General features: G+C 40.1%; 1 protein-coding gene across 4 annotated transcripts; it reads left to right on the top strand.

Moving 5' to 3' along the window:
• The first annotated feature begins 5,119 nt into the window (after positions 1–5,119).
• On the top strand, positions 5,120–18,401 carry SQOR (sulfide quinone oxidoreductase). Of its 4 annotated transcripts, none has more exons than XM_072869813.1 (10): positions 5,120–5,213; positions 10,564–10,815; positions 11,159–11,329; positions 11,849–11,902; positions 13,510–13,704; positions 14,624–14,833; positions 15,327–15,510; positions 16,392–16,459; positions 17,410–17,588; positions 17,943–18,401. In XM_072869813.1, the coding sequence occupies exons 2-10, from the start codon at positions 10,582–10,584 to the stop codon at positions 17,998–18,000; spliced, it is 1,353 nt and encodes a 450-aa protein (XP_072725914.1). In that variant the 5' UTR covers positions 5,120–5,213; positions 10,564–10,581; the 3' UTR covers positions 18,001–18,401. The 4 variants fall into 4 exon arrangements, with proteins under 4 accessions (XP_072725914.1, XP_072725913.1, XP_072725916.1 ...); XM_072869812.1 differs by lacking the exon at positions 5,120–5,213 and adding an exon at positions 5,568–5,777; XM_072869811.1 differs by lacking the exon at positions 5,120–5,213 and adding an exon at positions 8,627–8,873.
• The last annotated feature ends 98 nt before the right edge of the window (positions 18,402–18,499 follow it).

Raw genomic sequence — 18,499 nt, 5'->3', positions numbered from 1 at the left:
TGAATTAACATATATTGGGGGGAAGTTTGGTCAGTTTACATAACTCTTTATTTTTATTATTAATGAGCTCTTAAATTATTTCAGTCAAAACTACAATTAATTATCTCCATAGGATATTGTTCTTCTGAATGCTGCTCTTGTGTCTTAATGCATAAAAAGTAAATGCCACATTGGATTAATTTAATGATACTGGCATTTAAACTTGTATGCTTGCATTAATGTGCACAGCTAGAGTGAGTAATTCTATTACTGTATACGTTTAGTCTTGCTTGATTTAAAAAAAAATTACTAATCAAGTAGATAAATGTGGTAGTTAGACATTTTCTTACTCAGTTTTGATTCCATCCACATGCATCTTCTTTAGAAACAGATAGTGACAGCTTTAAAACAGTCTTTTTTTTTTTTTGCACTGTTTGTTTCATACTCAGTGTACTTGTTTTTAAACTATCAAGTCATAGCAGCATAAGTAAGACACTTAGCTGTGCAGTAACTCTTTGAATTTTTATTTTGTAAGATTCTACAAATTTAGGAATTACCATTGCTAACTGGGGAATTTTGGTTTCCCATGCTTTTATCTTTGCTATTGTTAACCTGGATGCTTAACTGGGGTTCCCCCACCTATCGCTGTACAGCTTTACTTGAGCCAATTGTTAATTCAGTGAAATCTGGCTTTTTCACTGATAGTGGTAGCTTTGCCATGTTCATAAGACAAATATTTATTTCTTCTTGGAAAATGGCTACAGAATATTTTGTCTGGTTTTATTCTGTATGCTGTGACCTAAGTGTTAATAGCATAAATAATAATGTAAAGGTGGTTTCTGTAGCTGTTCTGTTGGGATTCTAGCATTGGAGAGAGTTCTCTGGCTGATTTATTCTGAATTATGCTTCAGTAGACGCTTTCTGCCACCTACTGTTTGCTTTGCAACACTGCTGGCTGTTCTTTATTTTAATTCTGAGTTTGACATTTTAATGTCTCACCTTGCAGGGGTCCATTTATTTTTTTTTTTAAACCTCATTAAATCTAATTGGTTCTTTGTTGGATTAGTTGTGTGACTATAACTAAATTACTGCTAAAAATTTTGCAGGACTTGGACTTGGTGATGTAAATCTGTAAGGATACAAATTATGGCAGCATAAATATTCATATGCCTATTCATGCTAGGCAAAATAGACAGTATGCACTAAGTTTCTTAGTAAGGCAGTATGTGAAGGTAGCAAAGATTATTTGATTTATTGATTTATTAATTTATTTTTAAATCAAAGTGTAAGTTTAAGTTGAAGTAAGCAGTTGGGTTTGGCATGAATATCGCTGCTTTCCAGTAATTGGAAGTACCCTTGTACTTAGGTTACTTTTCTCAGATCCTTGGCAAAGTGATTTGCAGAAAAACAGGCACCAAAACTGGACAGTCACATCCCCACCCACCACCATTGTATGTCTTCAAACCAGTCCTTTGTGATGCCAGCGCAGCCAAGAACTCTTGTGATGTGACAAATTTAGTTTTCTCAAACATTCTCTAAGTGGATGATTGAACTAAAACTGATGGGAAGAACAGCTCTGTTATTGGTACCTGACAGTGTCACAACAGTGCTGGCGTGGAGAATTTTTAACTGTTTTCCTCCAGGCAGTAACTGTTGGCAACCACGGATCTGGGAGGTTATGACCAACTCAAGCCGATAATGTGAGTGTTGTTCATGAAGTGTCATGTAGCTTTAAAGCACAGATGTTGGCCATACGTCATAACTCAGTATTTCCTTCTTGATTTTGCTCCTATCTATCCATTTATCTCCATGATGTCAAGCCATGGGTTTTAAGAAAGGAAATAAAACACCCTACTTAGCAAATGGAAAAGTTGCAACAAATGTATTCAGCTTTTACAAACTTGCAACTTAATGAAGCAAATAATTTAAAGCTTAATAAAGAATAAAGAATAATTTCAAAATTTGTACACATGCAAAGGCAATAGTCTCTAAAGTAGTAATTTACAGAAGTAATTAATTTTGCACTGTCATTCACACTGATATGTGAGACAAAAGATAAGGCTGATCTATTTTGTTTCATGTGTTGCAATGAAAATACCTCCCAGCGCTGCTGTGAAAGCAAGACCATCTGTACGTACACTGGTCAGCAAAACACTATACTGGTAAATTAGCAATATAGTTTATTGCCTTGATGAGCAAGACTTTTCTTGTGTCACCTGGGACTCATGTAAAGAGTAATAGCCTCCCGTGTAAATACAGCCTGCAAGAGTAATAATAGAACAGGTAATATGAGCTCTTTGCCACCCCACTACCTGAAACCAATGTTTCAGCCCTTCAGCGTTCAACTGAAGTTGTGAGTTTTCCAGTCTTTAAAATGGGGTAGAAGTAATGTTGGTAAACTATGTATGAGAATGTATTTCTTACTCTTTTTTGCTTCTGCTTCTACTTTTTTTTTTTTTTTTTTGCTTTTACTACTGCTGCTTTTTTGTTAGCTTTACAGATGCTGTGATTTAGAGGTATGCCAGAAGAAGAATATCTCCAAGAAAAAATATCAAAGATGATGTGAGGAAATTACTGCTTTTCTTCTACATCACCCAGTGTTACTAGAATTCATTTGAGATTGTGCTCACTATCAGGTAGGCACTTTCCACGGAAGAATAATCCCTGTCCTGGAGAACTCGCAGTCTAAGCCTAGACAGACAGGTAGATGTTGTCCTGTGGAGGGGTCAGTGTAATTAACAGGGCTTCTGAGGAAAGCCCAGTTGCCTGGTGAGCAGGGAGTGTTACCCAGTGCTCCTGCAGCCACCCTGGGGTGCCAGTGACCCTGAGGAAGGGTGCAGCCAGGCAGGGTGTGCCCAGCCCTTGCACAGCAGCTTCCACCCTCTCATCCTGCTTGGACTTTGCTGTTGTGGGAAGGTTAGGCAGCACTCCCTGCAGCTGCAGGAGGGCTCTGTGCTACAGGTAAGTAGTTTCTTCATGTTTGGTTTATGTGTTCTAAGTTAAGGTATTCACTTAAGTAATTTCTTTATTAAAATTGCAGACTACCTCTGTTAGAACTCTGGGGGGAAATATGCATGGGAGCATAAAGAAGATATTTTAATATTTAAAGACAATCATAAAAATATATGTTTAAAAAAAAACCACAACAAACTTTCTTTTCTCATGGACAGAGATGAGGATCAACCTCTTAAAACAAAAAATGTGGAAAAAGGCTGTACTCTGACTATACCAGGGCAGCTGGGAACAGGAAGTCAGGAAGCTCTTAGAAATTAGAAAAATGGGGAGTTTGGGTGTTTTAAAAGATGTGACTGTAAACCATGGGTTTTTTTCTTTAGAGAAGTCACTTGTATTGATGTATTAACAAAAATGTCTAATCTCCATGTCGTATTTTTAAAGATACAGATGGTGTCTTCTCCCAGTACATTTTCTGTCTAGTAAAATCCATGAAAATGTAGGTGTTCAGCAGCTTTGAAAAATGAGCCTTTGCCTCTAATGGGAATGCACTGTCATCAGAGGTCATTTATTTATTATTAATTATGAGCTAGTAAGTGGGGGTTTTTAATTCAAATTTAATTGTTTTGCTATTTTTCTGTCTATAGAAAAGGACCACTAGATTAAGGTTGCTGCTTACAGGTAACCTGATAAAATTCAGGTACCGAAGTATCAGTGGTCACTAGGTTACAGTTACTGTAGTGGTCATGATTTTGGTTTAGGTCAGCCTGAATGAGTGACCTATGCTAAGTGGATCTAGGTGGGACTTGTAGGCTGGTGCTAGCTGAATATGCAGCTGGGTTTAGACCAGGGTTTGGCAGGGGTCCACATTTAGGATTGGAGTTAAAGTTTGTTTCAAAACTGACAGAAACACATGTATTGGGGTTTTGTTTTCAGATGCACTCAGAAGTGAGAAAAGGGAAGGCATTAGACTAAAATTGGGAGGGAGGGTTTACTTATTTGACAGTGCTTTCATGTAGAATAATGTTGTATAGATCTTCTGTGGAACTAGTATTGGATGTGCCAAGTCTTATGCAAGCAACAGGAAGAAAAACTGTTTCAGAGGCCTTTTAACTTTGGGCTTTGTTTTATCATGTTTACACATTTTAGTCTGGTGTAGCTGGTTCTACATAGCTGTGGAAAGCGTTACAGAAACCTCGCGTGCATGTATGGAACTACTAAATACTGAGAAGTTCCTTTGGAAAGGCAACTTGTATCCTGTCAAAATTAATGATATCTTTTGGCTAAAGATATGACATTTTGTGTATTTTTGTGAGGACAGCCCTTGAGTGGGAATGATAGCGTGGGTTTTTACAAGCAGGCAAAATGAGTCATTCTAATTCAGATGTTAAGTGCTGTGGCCTCATCTCCAACAACCTCTGTACCTGGCAGGGGACGTCTGTGAGAACAGAGGTAGATTGTCGGGCTAGACTTTATGATTATTGGCCTTCAGTCATAAGTTGAGAAAAGCAACTGAAGCTTCTTTTCTACACATAGGAGCTCAAAGTAACATGAGGTGTAAGACAAGTGGCACAAGCAAGCTAATAGCATTAGCCAGTTTGCCGCTGGCTGTGAGGAGTGGCAATGCACTTGTGCTGAACAAATGACAACTGTGGAGCTGGGACAGAGAAACCGTTCTTGTTTGGAAGCACAGGATATGATTGCAGTGTGCGCGCCTGGATGCGCCAGGGGACTGACACATGTAGTACTTTGCAAGTTGGCCCCCTGCAGAATGTCTCGTTCCCTTCTGCTTCTCAATTGCATGCAGACAGTGCAACAGCCTTGTGGTATCTTCCCATTTAACTCCTCAGTGCCTTTCCCCCATTCTTTATAGCTTTCCACAGTCGGCTGTGTATCAGCTGAGCAGTTTTACCTGTGCAGAAACTTTGTGCCAAGAGGGGAAGGTTGAGCCTGAGAAGGAAATGGCCTGACACATGGTTTGGATCTATTGCTTGATGCATATGAGTTGGCATAAGCAATTTTGTCTTTGTATGTTACTCTCAGCACTAATCTTTGCGTGACTTTTTTTGGCTTGATGAATATGACTTAGTGGATTAACAGCTGTTATTGCTTCATGCTGTCACCATGCCATAAATCAAAGGCTCTCTAAAGTTTTAGGGGAAAACATTTTAAGGCTTGGCTCAGCAGTGGGCTGCAGTTAGCTGAATAGAAACAAGAGACTGGCAGCCCTGCGCTCTGCTTGTACTTCAGCTGAAAGGATCCTCTTTTCTCCATGCATCCAGGTGAGTTAAATGCTGATTTCAGGTTAGGACTCTAATAGTTTGACTTATTTTTATTTCATAGTATTTCATGTATTTTTTTTAAACGTGGTGGGATTCCAGGCTGAAGTCTGATTTTTGAGATGGCAAGCTGGAAGACCAGTTGGTTTGAAGATGGAAGGGCATGTGGGAAAAAAAGATTAACGCAAACCCGCAGGCGCAGCTGCTGTGATGCTGAAATCCGTTCAGCTTTCCTTTGAGTGCTAGCAGCTACGGTAACGGGTTTTGGACCTTTGAGTGAGAGCAGATACCTGACTGAAAGTTGGCAGCACGGGCTGCCCGCCTGGCACAGCACCTCGCGGAGGCTTCACGACCACCGGCGGCTGCGCACGCACCGCCCGGGCCGGGCCCGCCAGCCCTCCCGGCCGGACCCCGGCCTTTGCCCGCCGGCCAGGCAGCACCTGGCGCCGCCGAGCTCCGCCCCGCCGCTCCCGCTGACAGGACGCGGCGCTTATCGCGCGCGGGGCGGTGGCGCGGTCTTTCCCCCCGCCCTTCTCCTCAGCGCTCGGCTGTCGGCGCAACAGGCAGGCAAGTGCGGGGCGCCGCAGCTCGGGGCCGACCGGGCCGCCCTGGCGTGAGGGAGGAGGACGGGGACCCGCCCTGGCGAGCGGGGCCGAGGGGGCCCGCCCGGCCTGAGGGAGCGGAGGTCCCGGGTTCGCCTTGGCGAGCGGGGGCCGAGGGGCCCCGAGGCGGGCGGGCCGAAGAGGGAGGCGGCCCCGGGGCGGGAGGGCCCGGCCCGGCCTTACCCGGCGGGGCAGCCGAGGGGCCTCGGGCTCTGCGCCGGCAGCAGCGGCCTCGCCGAGCGCGGCCGGGGAAGCACCCCTGCTTTGCGGCTTCCCTGGAGCTTCCTGCAGGACCGGGTATCTCTGGTCTCGGGGATGGGTGAGGAGAAGCGGGGTGCAGCAGTGGCCTCGCGCCTTCTTTGCGGCACCCACAGCCTTTGCTGTTCAGAACTGTTGTGTGCCCAGTGCAGCAGGCGCTGTGTTGTGCAGTACCTCACTTTGGGTGTGGAGCTGGATTTACCGAAAGGTAGCACCTGCCAGGGCTGTGTGCTTCCCCTGATGCCTCGGGATGTCCGATTTGGGCTACAACCGCAGTAGCAGGAAGACCTGTGCACCTTGACCCGCAGAGTGGCTGGCTCGGAGGCTGCTAGCAGTTTCCCTATTGAGAGCTTGACATGTAAGGCGTGCAGGCTTTGCAACGGGGTGAGAAACTGCTGCCTGCCGTGCTAGCACGCTGGAGCTGCTGAGTGTTTGTGCATGGGTGGAATATTTAAACTGTTAATCTGTGGCCAACTGTTTAGAGCATAGTTGCAATGATCTTTACTCTTGCTAGTAAGACTTTTCTAACTTCACTGAGCCAGTTTATGAACCATCTATTGCAGGCAGTTAGAACAAAGGAAGAAGTCAATCTTGGGAGCTAACCATACAATAGGTACTCCAGAGAGGAAAGAACGGTAGTTGTCCTTAGTGTCTCTGCATGAAGTGTCATGCTTCAGTTAAATGTTTGTTCTAGGCACTGGTTGTGTCCTTCAAGGCTTATTTACTGGATATGAACCTATGGACCTGACAAGAGAATGTCTTGTAACGCTTGGTATTCTGCGCGTGTCCCTTGAGTCTGAGGATGTACTTGTTCTGTGATACCTCCTCGATGTAGGTAATACTGCAAAATTAATTGTGACGAAGTGCCTTCCACGTTACATCAGCTAGTCGACCGTGCATGTGAGAAGAGATTGAACTTTGGTGCTTGTAATTAACCACTTCTTTTGTGATTTGCCAGCATTGTATTTCTGACTTGTTGTCTATGTCTTTATTGCACAGAGGTTGATTTTATTTATTTGGGGCCATTCGAACATGGAGAACTGTAGCCAAAGATAAGTCTTACACTTTGAGCTTGTTTACAGGCTGGATGGTAGGTTATCGCAAAAAGTGTAATAAATGCAGTTAGGTGGATTTTAGCTGCTCTTGTTTGGGTTCTGCACAGAACTGGTTGAGGAATGCTTATCTCATTCTGTTAAGTCTGCTATTTTCTTGGATAGAGATTGGAATTGGTTAAAATACACAAAAATATTAAATTGTAATGCATTACCTAATAAGCATATTTTCAGCCAGGTGGTTCCTTAAAGAAAAGTTTTAAAAAGTTGGTAACCAATTCATTTCCTTTGTGATGCTTGTAGAAATGTCATTCACTTGTTTTTTAAGAACAGCTTAATGAAGATAGATCCTTACGGTTTGTTTTCTCAGTCTCTTAAAGGGATATAAGCCACTAACTCTGGAAAACAGTGTTTTTCTATTTTTTTTTTTTTAACTGAAAAGTCACTATTTTTATGCTTGTACTACCTTAAGCTGCTTAATGGCATTCAAACACTAAATAATACTGAGCTCTCCTGGTTAGTCTTAACTGTGATTTTTTTTTTTTTTAAAGTGCATTTTCTTCAGTATCAATCAGACATTCTAAAAGCATGCAAACAAATAGCCTTACAGTAAAAGGGAAAAGAGATTTATGAATGGAGGTGTGACAGTCACTGACTATCTTCAAGCTAAGTCTGTTTAAAAAAAAAAAGTCTGTTTTTAAAAAAAGGCAGGGGGGGGAAGCTTTGAAATTCTAGCTTTCCTGGTAGAAATGACATTTTTTGTGGACTTATTGTGAGTCACATTGCCCCCATTTTTATGTGGTGCTAGGGGAGTTGTGCTGCAGTAGCATTACACAAACTGACGATGCTGTAACAAACCATCGTGTCTTGAAAGCATTCATAGAACAGACGTACCTCTCCTGGTGACAGAACTAATTTGAAACAGCAGAACCGTCTCAGGCTGAGCAGAGCCCTCACTAAGGTGGAGAAGTGTATTGTAGGCTTTACCTTTCCAGGCAGTGCTCCAAGACTTGTATACGGATCTTCATTAGGAATGTGATTCCATGCTATATGAGGCTAATATCAACTGTCATGTTTTGTGGCGCATAGTTTAAAGGATGATGGTTAAGTGTGCTGTGTGTTAAAATGGTCTTGTAAAAGCTTAAAATTTCAGCTCAGTTCAGTAGACTAACTGTGAATTTTCCCCTTTACCTTCATTTTTGTTCTGTAATTCCCCTGTTACTTTATCTCTAGTGTCCAAAGTAGAGGGTTGATGTGTTGTTGACAGACTCAATTGTACAGCTGCTCTCTAACTTGAGAGTTTAATACGAAGGATTTTGCCATTCTTTTTAAAACAGCTGTCTACAAATGACACTTCAGATTGTTTGTTTCTCTATACTCTGAAACAGCTTAACAGCAACATAATGCATTCTCATCAATTAGATTGCTGTTAGTTAAGGTACATCTTGTGTGTGCTTATAAGCATACTTACTTCAAAATCTATTTGGTCAGAGAGGATAATTGTTCCTTAGTTTGCATTACAAAAATGAAGTCTTGTTCTCTTGGTCCGGACGTGCTGTGTATTGTCAACCAGCAGGCCACTGTGCCTGTTCTGTGTGTTTAATAAAACTCAAAGCAAAATCCTGCATTCATGAGCTTCCGGAAACAGGATGTCCCTCTTAAAACTGTCTCGCAAACGGAAATTGCAAAACTTACTCTTCACTATTCATCTCTCTCTCTGACTTGGAGAAAGCAGCACACATCTCTATCAGGTAACTTTTGTTTCTAGGGGCTAGAACAACTTCCTCCCCTTGCTTGAGCAGTCTGTCCACATCTTTAAATAACTGCCTGCACTAGACACATGACAAACAGCCTTCTGAAGTGAAACTAACTTATTCTAGAGTTGGGGTTTTTATTTTGAAGGGGGAAGGGGATGGGAGAAATATGTCTGCATCTTGGAAACTTCCTGTAAAACAAAATTATTAAAATTGTTTTTACAGTGGACACCTCTGAGATTTTTCCTCTCTGTCCCCAATTAATTGTATTGTAGGGGTTAATAATGGGACTTCATAAAGAGTTCAAGGTACATGGAGATGAGGGATGTTAAGATAGCACACGAAGGTGCAGAATAAATTGCTGAACTACATCTAGCATAGTGGAGAATTTTTGAAGCTGACCTTGGAAGATTTTCTTTAAAATATTTGAGATTTCTACTTTAGTTTTTGAACTCTTGTCTGTAAGTACCATAAATGAGTTCTACCCTTTTTAAGTGAAAAAGCTGGAATTCTTCCTTATGACTCAGGGAGTTAAACAAAGGGGAGCAAGTATAGAACACAGGAAAGTCTTGTCATAAGTTGCTTTTCAGGTTATAACGCTTACTCATTCTTTATTGGCAATGTGGCAATAAGGAAATTAATTAAAATAAATTTATACCTGTTTTATCACTGAAAAGCTAAAAACTGATATTCAGCATGTGCAAACAATGGATTTAGAACAGGAAAAGCTCTTGTTCACTCTAGCAGAGGGAGGGAAACACGTGGGTTAACCTTGACTGTCTTCCAGGTAACGCAATTGCATATCCAGTGCTACACTTGTTGAGATATATCACACCTTAGGGTTCTGGCTCTCACTTGTCAGGTGACAGGGTGCAGCTGTAGCAAGGATAAGTATGGGTTTCTGACCTTCATTTCCAGCTGCTTTGGTGATGTAAAAGCTAAGAGGAGACCATGGATAGAGAACTAAGTATTTTGGGTATACTCAAAGATCCCAGATCTAGGAAGATGTAAACTCTTATTTCATTGAACTTTGTTTTCCTATCAAGTTTTTGCTCACTTCTTCTCCTGCAAGAATAGACTAATCACATTCCCTTGCTCAAAGCACCATAGAACTCAGCATGCTTACTCTAATGGCTTGCACCCCTGAGAGGCAGTGAGAAGGGGTATGTCTGATGTATGCATATGCTGGTAGATCCTGACATTAAAATACAAATATAATCATGTGTTTGGCTGACATATTACAGTTAGTGGAGTGGCACTTGGAATGTTCACACAACTACCTTGTCCAATATTTCAGTGATCTACAACAGCTAGCAAATTCTTGTTCCTTTTTGTGGTGTTCATCTCTTCAGGATTGTAATATTACAGCTGGAGTTACAGCATATGCATCACCTGTGCTATAGGATCAGATACACTTTCCTGCCACAAAAAACAGAAAATGTTCTTATGCTTTGTTAGAATTAATTTGCCTGTATGAAATTTCAATTTCCTGGCAGAGGTCATGATTGACCTTTTTTTTTCTCCTTTTTTCTTTCCCAAATTGATTACAATCCATTTGCAAATTAGTCGTTTAGCTGCAACAAAGGTTTAGTATTATAATTCTTGCCTTGAAGACTCATCTAGGCATATAAATAAATATAAATTCTACCTTCTGTAATTGTTACTGGTGCCTTTCCTTATCTTGTAGCTTCCCGCTTACTGAAAGATGTCAGCAATTGGAGTAGTGTCCTCCTGTTCCTGTCTCCGTCCTGGTGTATGGCTGCTGAAACCAGGAATGCAGAACATGAGCTCCTTCGGCTTACATACAGCAGCCAGGTGTGCTGCCAAGGATTATTATGAAGTACTTGTGTTGGGTGGAGGCACTGGTGGAATCACCATGAGTGCTCGGATGAAGAGGAAAGTGGGGGCAGGAAATGTGGCTGTTGTTGAGCCAAGTAAGGTAAGTCTTCCTCGGATGTAAAGCATGAAAAAGAATAAGCGTTTTACGTATGTGACCAGATTGGTCTGATTCTCATCCTTCTTCAACCTCACATGTTTTTAACTGTGGAGAGGAAGCCAACTAGCCATCTTTTAGAAGGCTTTGCATTAAATTTGTTGCTCCATGGTAGAGATGCATGCATCCCTCCAGCTTTGTCATGCAAAACTCTTGGTTATTTATACAGCTTCTTTTGTTAAGAATAATACAATGTTAAGAGCACATTGCTTCCTACTTGGGGTGATGTGCCTTCATCTTAAAGTCCCTTTAAACAGTTCTTAAATGCCCATTTGAACACTTCTTCCAGACTCATTACTATCAGCCACTGTGGACCCTGGTTGGCGGTGGTGCAAAGCAGCTGGCAACTTCTGCACGTCCAACAGGAAGTGTAATGCCTAAAGGTGTTGAGTGGATCAAATCTCGAGTTACAGCATTGGATCCAGATAAGAACTGCATCTGGCTGGAGAATGATATCAAGGTAATAATGTAAAAAAAAAAAAAGTTATTCTTAGTCTCTTATTCAATGTCATGAGTTGTCTGTCGACCTCTTGCAGATCCCCTTGGAACGGCCTATTGAGCAAGACGTTCCTCCAGCATCTAGGATGCCAGGAAATTCTGCTTAGTCTTATGAGAAGTACTTGATCCTAAAATCTGTTTCTAATTAAAATTGTTGTAGATAACTAGGTTAGAATAACATCAACTTAAAATATCATTATCATAAGTCTTTTCCCTGTTTATAGTGAACTGAACACAAAAGATAGGATATTTTGCTCCAAACACTTGTTTTTTTGGATAGCAAAAGCTGTGTATATAACTTGTAATGCAGTTAGCATTTTAACTATAAATTATTCTTAGAGCTTAACATTTACGTTACTAATGCTCCCTATATCTCCTTCCCTTATGACTGTTGCTGTCAGATAACTTAAATTTGCTTTGAAGTAATGTTTTGTTTTTTGTCTAAAATACTTTCTTTTTCCCCCCCCCCCTTACACAACAGATATCTTACAAGTATCTGATAATTGCCCTTGGGATTAGTCTGCATTACGAAAAGGTATTTGTTTTACAGTAATCATGTTTTTACTAGTTTTGATGGCATCATGTACCTTTATGATTCACTAAAGTAAATGGCTTTTCAGTATACTTTTTGTACCGCAAGATATTGAATGCTAATACGAATTAAAGAGCCAGGAGACAGCCTGATGACTTTACTCCTTCCACAGATCTCTATGTAATAACCCAAATTGCCCTTGGGAAGGTCTTTTAAGACAGCTTTGTTGCATTTCTATGGCAATATCAGCAGATGGGGCAGCAAGTTAAATCTAGAACTTAAAAGCAGTCTGTAATAGTGAGATAATAAGGTATGCTGACTGTAGTCTGAAGCATCTCTAATGTAAACAGAAGTGAGGAACACACAGCAGTCAGTAAAATCTGTCCTGCAGAATTAATTTGAGCCACCCTCACCTTTCTTAACGGATGCACTTCAAAAGGAACCAGCTGAGTTACCGCGCTTGTGTTTAAATAGGCCCTGGGGCCCTTCCCATCTATTAAGTTTCCTGTACACTTTATACAGTGGCACTCAGAGGAAAATGTTACTACCATTGTATGGCGCATGAATGACCAAAGTGATATGTAGGAGGAGGAAAACACAAAGGCAAGATGTTTGAACGATTTGACTCCCGTGGTTTTAACCTGACCTGAATATGATGTAGTACCTGATAATATATTTGGGAGCTATTCAAAGAGATACTGAAGGCATACATAAAGCAAGAGCTAGTCTTAGTTAACTATAGTCACACCAGATAAATTCTGGTGATTAGGTCAGTGGAATGAGGAATTGCATTGTGTTCAGTCTTCATAAGTCTGCAGTACAACCTGAGAAAACTAAATTCAGTATTCGGTAGTAGAAGCCATGTAATACAGTTAATCACTATTACTCTGTAGTGGCTAAAATTCATAGTAACAGATTAATATGGCTTTAAAACTAAAGTGGCCAGTTTAAAAAGATGGATGGTTTATCTTATTTGTCTTCACCAACAGCATACTTCCTGGTGTAGATTGTAATGTCCCAAACACATTGCAGTGCATGTAACATGACTCCGTTTTCTCACAGAATTTCTGCAATCCATTATTTTGAAATGGGGGCAACTCCCTTTCTCACAAGCTCAGGCGTAGCAGGAGTAGTAGGGAAATAATTATTGGAGGCAGTTGAGTTAAAACAAAATAACCGTAGGAAATAGAGGTATTTGCAGCTGACTACTGAAAAGTTTCATTCACCTTATAAATTTTCATAAAGCCTTTTTTTTTTTTAACATGATTTTTACTTACTATAATGTGGCAGTGACTTTATATATTCTTACTCTGAATTTCATGTGCTAGTCTACAAAAACTTGGGTCTGGGTCTGCACTGAACACTTATGCTACAGATGTTGCAGACCAGAGTCATTTCAGTAAATGTTACATCTACTAAATCATCTAATGGAAATACTGTTTGATTGCTAGGCTTATTTTTAAAAGTGCCAACTAGCAAGTATGTATGGGCTTTCTTTTTGCTAGAGGCTTCTCTAGTCTCTAGAGCTATTTCTCAACTCTGCATTTAATACTTGACAATGATTACAATTTTTGCCATCTGTACTTTAAACCTTAATTTCATTTTCTTAGATCAAAGGCTTGCCTGAGGGTTTTCAACACCCTAAAATAGGTTCCAATTATTCAGTTCATACGGTAGAGAAAACATGGAAAGCTTTACAAGATTTCAAGGAAGGAAATGCTATCTTCACTTTTCCAAATACTCCAGTGAAGTGTGCAGGGGCTCCTCAGAAGATCATGTATTTATCAGAGGCCTACTGGAGGAAAGTAAGTATTTCACTCGCTCTGCCAGTGCTTGTTCCCACAGTTGGAAGGAAGGCAGGCTTGTTCCAAGAGGTTCATATTATCTTTAAAACAAATAAAAACGACACAAGAGGGATGTGACTCAGGATTATTAAATTGAAGTGACTGAGTTGCTTTTTCTATTATTAATGTATAATAAATGAAGCTAACTGAATCATACATAAATATTTAGCATATATTTAATACTGGGGAAACTTGTAGAATTCAGAACCCATAAGGAAAGAGCTGCTTACCCTGCTTCTGGTGAGCTACAGATATAACTGTTCTCAGCCTAATTTATAACTTCACGTGGTACACTAAAATAATGCTGGCTGGAAGTAATTAATTCTTGTTATTTTAAGTACTTAATACCTGTTGCCATTTGTCTTTCTGCTAGTCTGAAAAGTGGCTATGCTTGCTCCTTGTGGCGCATGGTCTTGGCATCGGGAGGAGTCTTAGCTAGGGTGTTAAAGCAAACTTAGTGGAAACAAAAGACAACTTCAGGTGGAAGTGTCAGGCTTCATATGTGTTTAAGTTTCATGAGCTATCTGCTGGGCGAGTATGTGAATAATGGATAGAACAGAAGGTTTCAGAAAGCTATATAATGCTAAGCTGCTACAAATGCCTAGCCTGCATATAGCAGTTCCTCAGTGAATTGCAGCCACCTCTTCTCACTAGCAATTTGTGTGGGGTGTGTTCAGTACCTCACTTAGAAAAGGCAAAGATCATTTGGTCTAGCTTCTAACATGGTGTGAAATAGCTGTATCTTGAGAGTTCTGTTAAATACTTCATTAATAATTTAACTGCATTAATAGTTCTATCAGTAGTGCAGCATAGTTCTTTTGCCTCTGTTAGCTTGTCACAGTTTCTTAATAGAAAAGGCTAATTTGATCTCTCTGTGCAGACAGGAAGACGTTCCAAAGCAAACGTAATGTTCAACACTTCACTTGGTGTCATTTTTGGTGTTAAGAAGTATGCGGATGCATTGCTTGAAATAATAAAGGAGAGGGATATTGCTGTTAACTATAAGCGCAACCTTGTAGAGGTTCGAGCAGACAAGCAGGAAGCTGTGTTTGAGAACCTGGACAAACCTGGAGTGACTGAGGTTCATCAGGTCAGGAGCTTTCAGACCTCTAGTTTGGTCTTACTGCTTTTTCTTGTATACTCTAACATAACTGCCACGCTGTAACAATGTAATGTCTGCTTCATTGTATACCACTGTTACCTCCTGAGACTACCACCTCTAACTTCAGGAGAAGATTAAAAAGTTTGAAATGAAGGTGGAGAGAAGAAAAAAATATTTCATAAACCATGCCTGGAGTCCTGTATGCCTTGTTAGTATAACTTGGGAATGTCTCGGCTGTATACGGAGGAAGGCAAATTGCTGTTATGCCAGTCTAAATGGAGTTGCCTGATAAGGTTCATGTTAATCAAGGATGCACTTCAAATTTGAGAGCAAATTTTCATTCTCTATACTTGTTTTTTAAAAAAAAACAACCAAACAAACCAAGAAGATCCCTCTCCACACTGTGCTTATTGCCTTATATCAACACAGGTATGATTTGCTCTGATAAACTAGCCATTGAGTGCCTTTTCTTTCTGTCTAGTATGAAATGCTTCATGTCACACCCCCAATGGGACCACCTGATGTACTCATCAACAGTCCTGTCTCAGATGACATTGGCTGGGTGGATGTAGATAAGGAAACTCTACAACATAAAAAGTATCCTAATGTATTTGGTATTGGAGACTGTACCAACCTTCCAACATCAAAAACTGCTGCAGCTGTAGGTAAAGTTGCATCTGTGTGTTTGTGTGTGTAATGAAAAGTGTAGGAGTGACAGTAAGCTTTTTGTTCAGTTTGTTACTCCTGGGGTCTTGACTTCCATTATTTCCAGCTTTCAAAAAGACCTAAAGTCTTCTGGGGCAACTAATTAGCTACAGACCATGCTGCTGCCATCAACCCACAGTTCTCTTCTTCCAAATGCCTCAGAGATGAACTATTTTATTGTCTGTGTTCCCAGAATGGCATCAAATGAGTGTACTACTCTTACATTCTGTCATCATTTGGTAACAGAACTTTCTGCTCTATCTTAGCAGCTCATGCATATGTGTCAGCTGACTGATAAGTCACTATTGAAGAATCACATGTTCTGTACTTGTAGCCAGGGTCCAATATAAAAACCCTTTTACGCATATGGTCTCACAACTAGAAAGAAAAATGCAAATAATAAGGTGGGAAAAAAAAGGCTATACAGTATGTTACTGGTGTAATGTGAAGAATGGCATAGTCAACTATTCCAGCAAATGGGTCTAGAATACTTCCCTTACAGCACTCAAAATGAAACAAAACTTCAGTGAGTCAGAATCTTAGTGCTTGGGAAGACTGAACAAGTATAATGTAGCATAGGAGAATGGGCCTAGGTTAAAAACATACAGCTCAAGTTTCATAAAGCTTTAGCATGTTGGAAACAGTGAGGCCAAAGCATTAGTTGAAGTATTTCTTTTTTCTTACCGGGGACTGTAGATTTCCCAAACTGATTGGACAGTAAGTTCAATTACAGCTGAATTGTCCCAACAAAATGCCCAGCTAGTCGTGCATGCACTAGTAATGACAATAATTGCTGCCTGAAACAAAGCCTTAATACACTTTTTTCTTCTTTCTTATGTAGCTGCCCAGTCTGGAGTGCTTGATAAAACTATTTCCCTGGTAATGAAGAACCAGTTGCCAACTAAAAAGGTACCTATAGATCTTGTCTTAAGGAGAAGTTATCTTGAATGTTTTCTCCATTCTTATGCAGGAAGTCTTGCAATCAGCTAAACTGTGTGAACCAGAAGGCAGGAAGGGCTTTGCATCAACAGCTGGGGTGCTAAATGGCTGAATACTTTGTCATTATAGTAATTTAGTTGCACAATTCATATTCTTGATACTGCTGTTAAAAATATTATCTATTTAATTCCTTGACTTCTGAGTTGAAAGAATTTGAAAGGCTGTTTAGTCTGGGTTCTTCACCAATGCAGATGACTTAAAGTAAAACTGTTGACTAGTATAATCCCTACTCCAAGAAAATCCTTGCAAACGTTATACACCTGCACTATGTTAAACTTGCCTCCCCTGTACAGAACATGATCTTTTAAGGAGTTAAATTGAAGGTTTTGTACTACAGAAGATGTTAAGCCTGTAACTATGTTCAAATTTCTCTTTTGAGACTTGGCTTTCATTTTACATATGGCTTCTGAATTAATATTCCTTGGGGTACTAACCTGAATATCATAATGCATACTCCTGCAATCTTCTGGAAATTCCTACAACTATATTCAAGTTCCTGTTTATATACTGTCTGTTAAAGCTAGCATCAGCTCTCATCCTGATCTACTGGTCACCTATTCTGCTGGTTCGAATAATAATCAGCAATTACTGACACAAAGCCCTGTTGTTCTACGTTAGTTCTCATTTAAGCAAGGTGGTTAAGCAAAGCTACATTCTACATTAGAAATAAAATGGCTTAGTGTTATGGGTATTAAACCATAATTGTCTCAGCAGCCTTCCAAACTCACTGGTATTAATGCTATCAATGCAGAAACCTCCTAGTAACTTATTTTGAAATATGAATGTTAACAATATGGCTTGTAATACCTCAGCGTTTAGGCTTTGTTCAATTAATAAAAAGGGGTTATTCTTCATTGCAGTATGATGGATATACTTCCTGCCCACTAGTAACAGGCTACAACAAGGTGATTCTAGCAGAATTTGACTATGATGCTCAGCCTTTGGAGACCTTTCCCATTGACCAGAGTAAAGAGAGAGTAACCATGTACCATATGAAAGCTGATATGATGCCTTTTCTCTATTGGAATGCACTACTTAAGTAAGTATTTCAGTTTGGAGCAGGCAGAGCTGCTGTGATCATTCAGAAAAAAGCCAGGTACTGATACCTGTTCTGTAGTAGAATAGAAGCAAATGAAGTGCATCCTTAATCATGATTAAGACCTCAACTTTCTGAGGATTCTGGGCACTTTGCTAGTAACAGGGGTTTGTTCAAGCAGAATAGGGTTTAATTGCACAGAAGGGCAGCCTTTGCCCAACTGAAAATGTCACAAGTCAAATATGATTCTCCAAAACAAACCCCTAATACTAATCTCTTAATTAGTATGGTGTCTTATGGGAGTAAAACAAAGACACTTTGATGGTACATACATAAAACAACTTTCTCTGTTTCTAGGGGATACTGGGGAGGACCAGCTCCTGTCAGGAAGCTAATGCATCTGGGCTTGAAGTAACTGCTTGTCCTGTGTTGGTCAAACCCTTTTGAAGAAAAAGGACTGCTCTCACAGTGGCTTAATACATATCTTCCCTCTTCGACAACCACCTAGTACACTGACTTTTTTTTAAAATCAAGCTTTTGTCCTAAATTCACTTAAGCCTTCATATGCTCTTTCACTGCTCTTCTATGTAAACCAAGGCCTTAAACTACTTCTGTACCTACACAGGAGTTTGAACCTGTGAACTTGCCTTAAGCTACAGCACACTACTGAACTATTCTAGAGCAATCAATAACTTTAGAGCTGTTGTATATGTAAATTTTTTCCCCTGACTCTAAACTGAATTGTCTACATCTGAAATCAACATGTGCACTGGATTTAAGATACTAACTCAATGCTAGTAAAATGGCCTGAAAGCCTCCTCTTGTTCTCATTTTTGAAGAGCAAAATCAATCCTAATTTATTCATCAAGAAGCATACTTGCTGCATAATTAGATAGATTATAGAAATTTATGCA

This window comes from Ciconia boyciana, chromosome 8 (genome assembly GCF_034638445.1).
Source record: "Ciconia boyciana chromosome 8, ASM3463844v1, whole genome shotgun sequence".
Taxonomy (NCBI): Eukaryota; Metazoa; Chordata; class Aves; order Ciconiiformes; family Ciconiidae; genus Ciconia; species Ciconia boyciana.
The sequence above is the reverse complement of the archived record's forward strand: the minus strand, read 5'-3'. Positions and strand labels throughout refer to the sequence as shown.

Excerpts from the sequence above, each read along its gene's own strand:
- SQOR (XM_072869813.1), top strand. The coding sequence starts at position 10,582 with ATGTCAGCAATTGGAGTAGTGTCCTCCTGTTCCTGTCTCCGTCCTGGT. Across the intron at positions 11,330-11,848 it reads GGCTGGAGAATGATATCAAG|ATATCTTACAAGTATCTGAT; the intron begins GTAATAATGTAA and ends CTTACACAACAG. Across the intron at positions 17,589-17,942 it reads TATTGGAATGCACTACTTAA|GGGATACTGGGGAGGACCAG; the intron begins GTAAGTATTTCA and ends CTCTGTTTCTAG.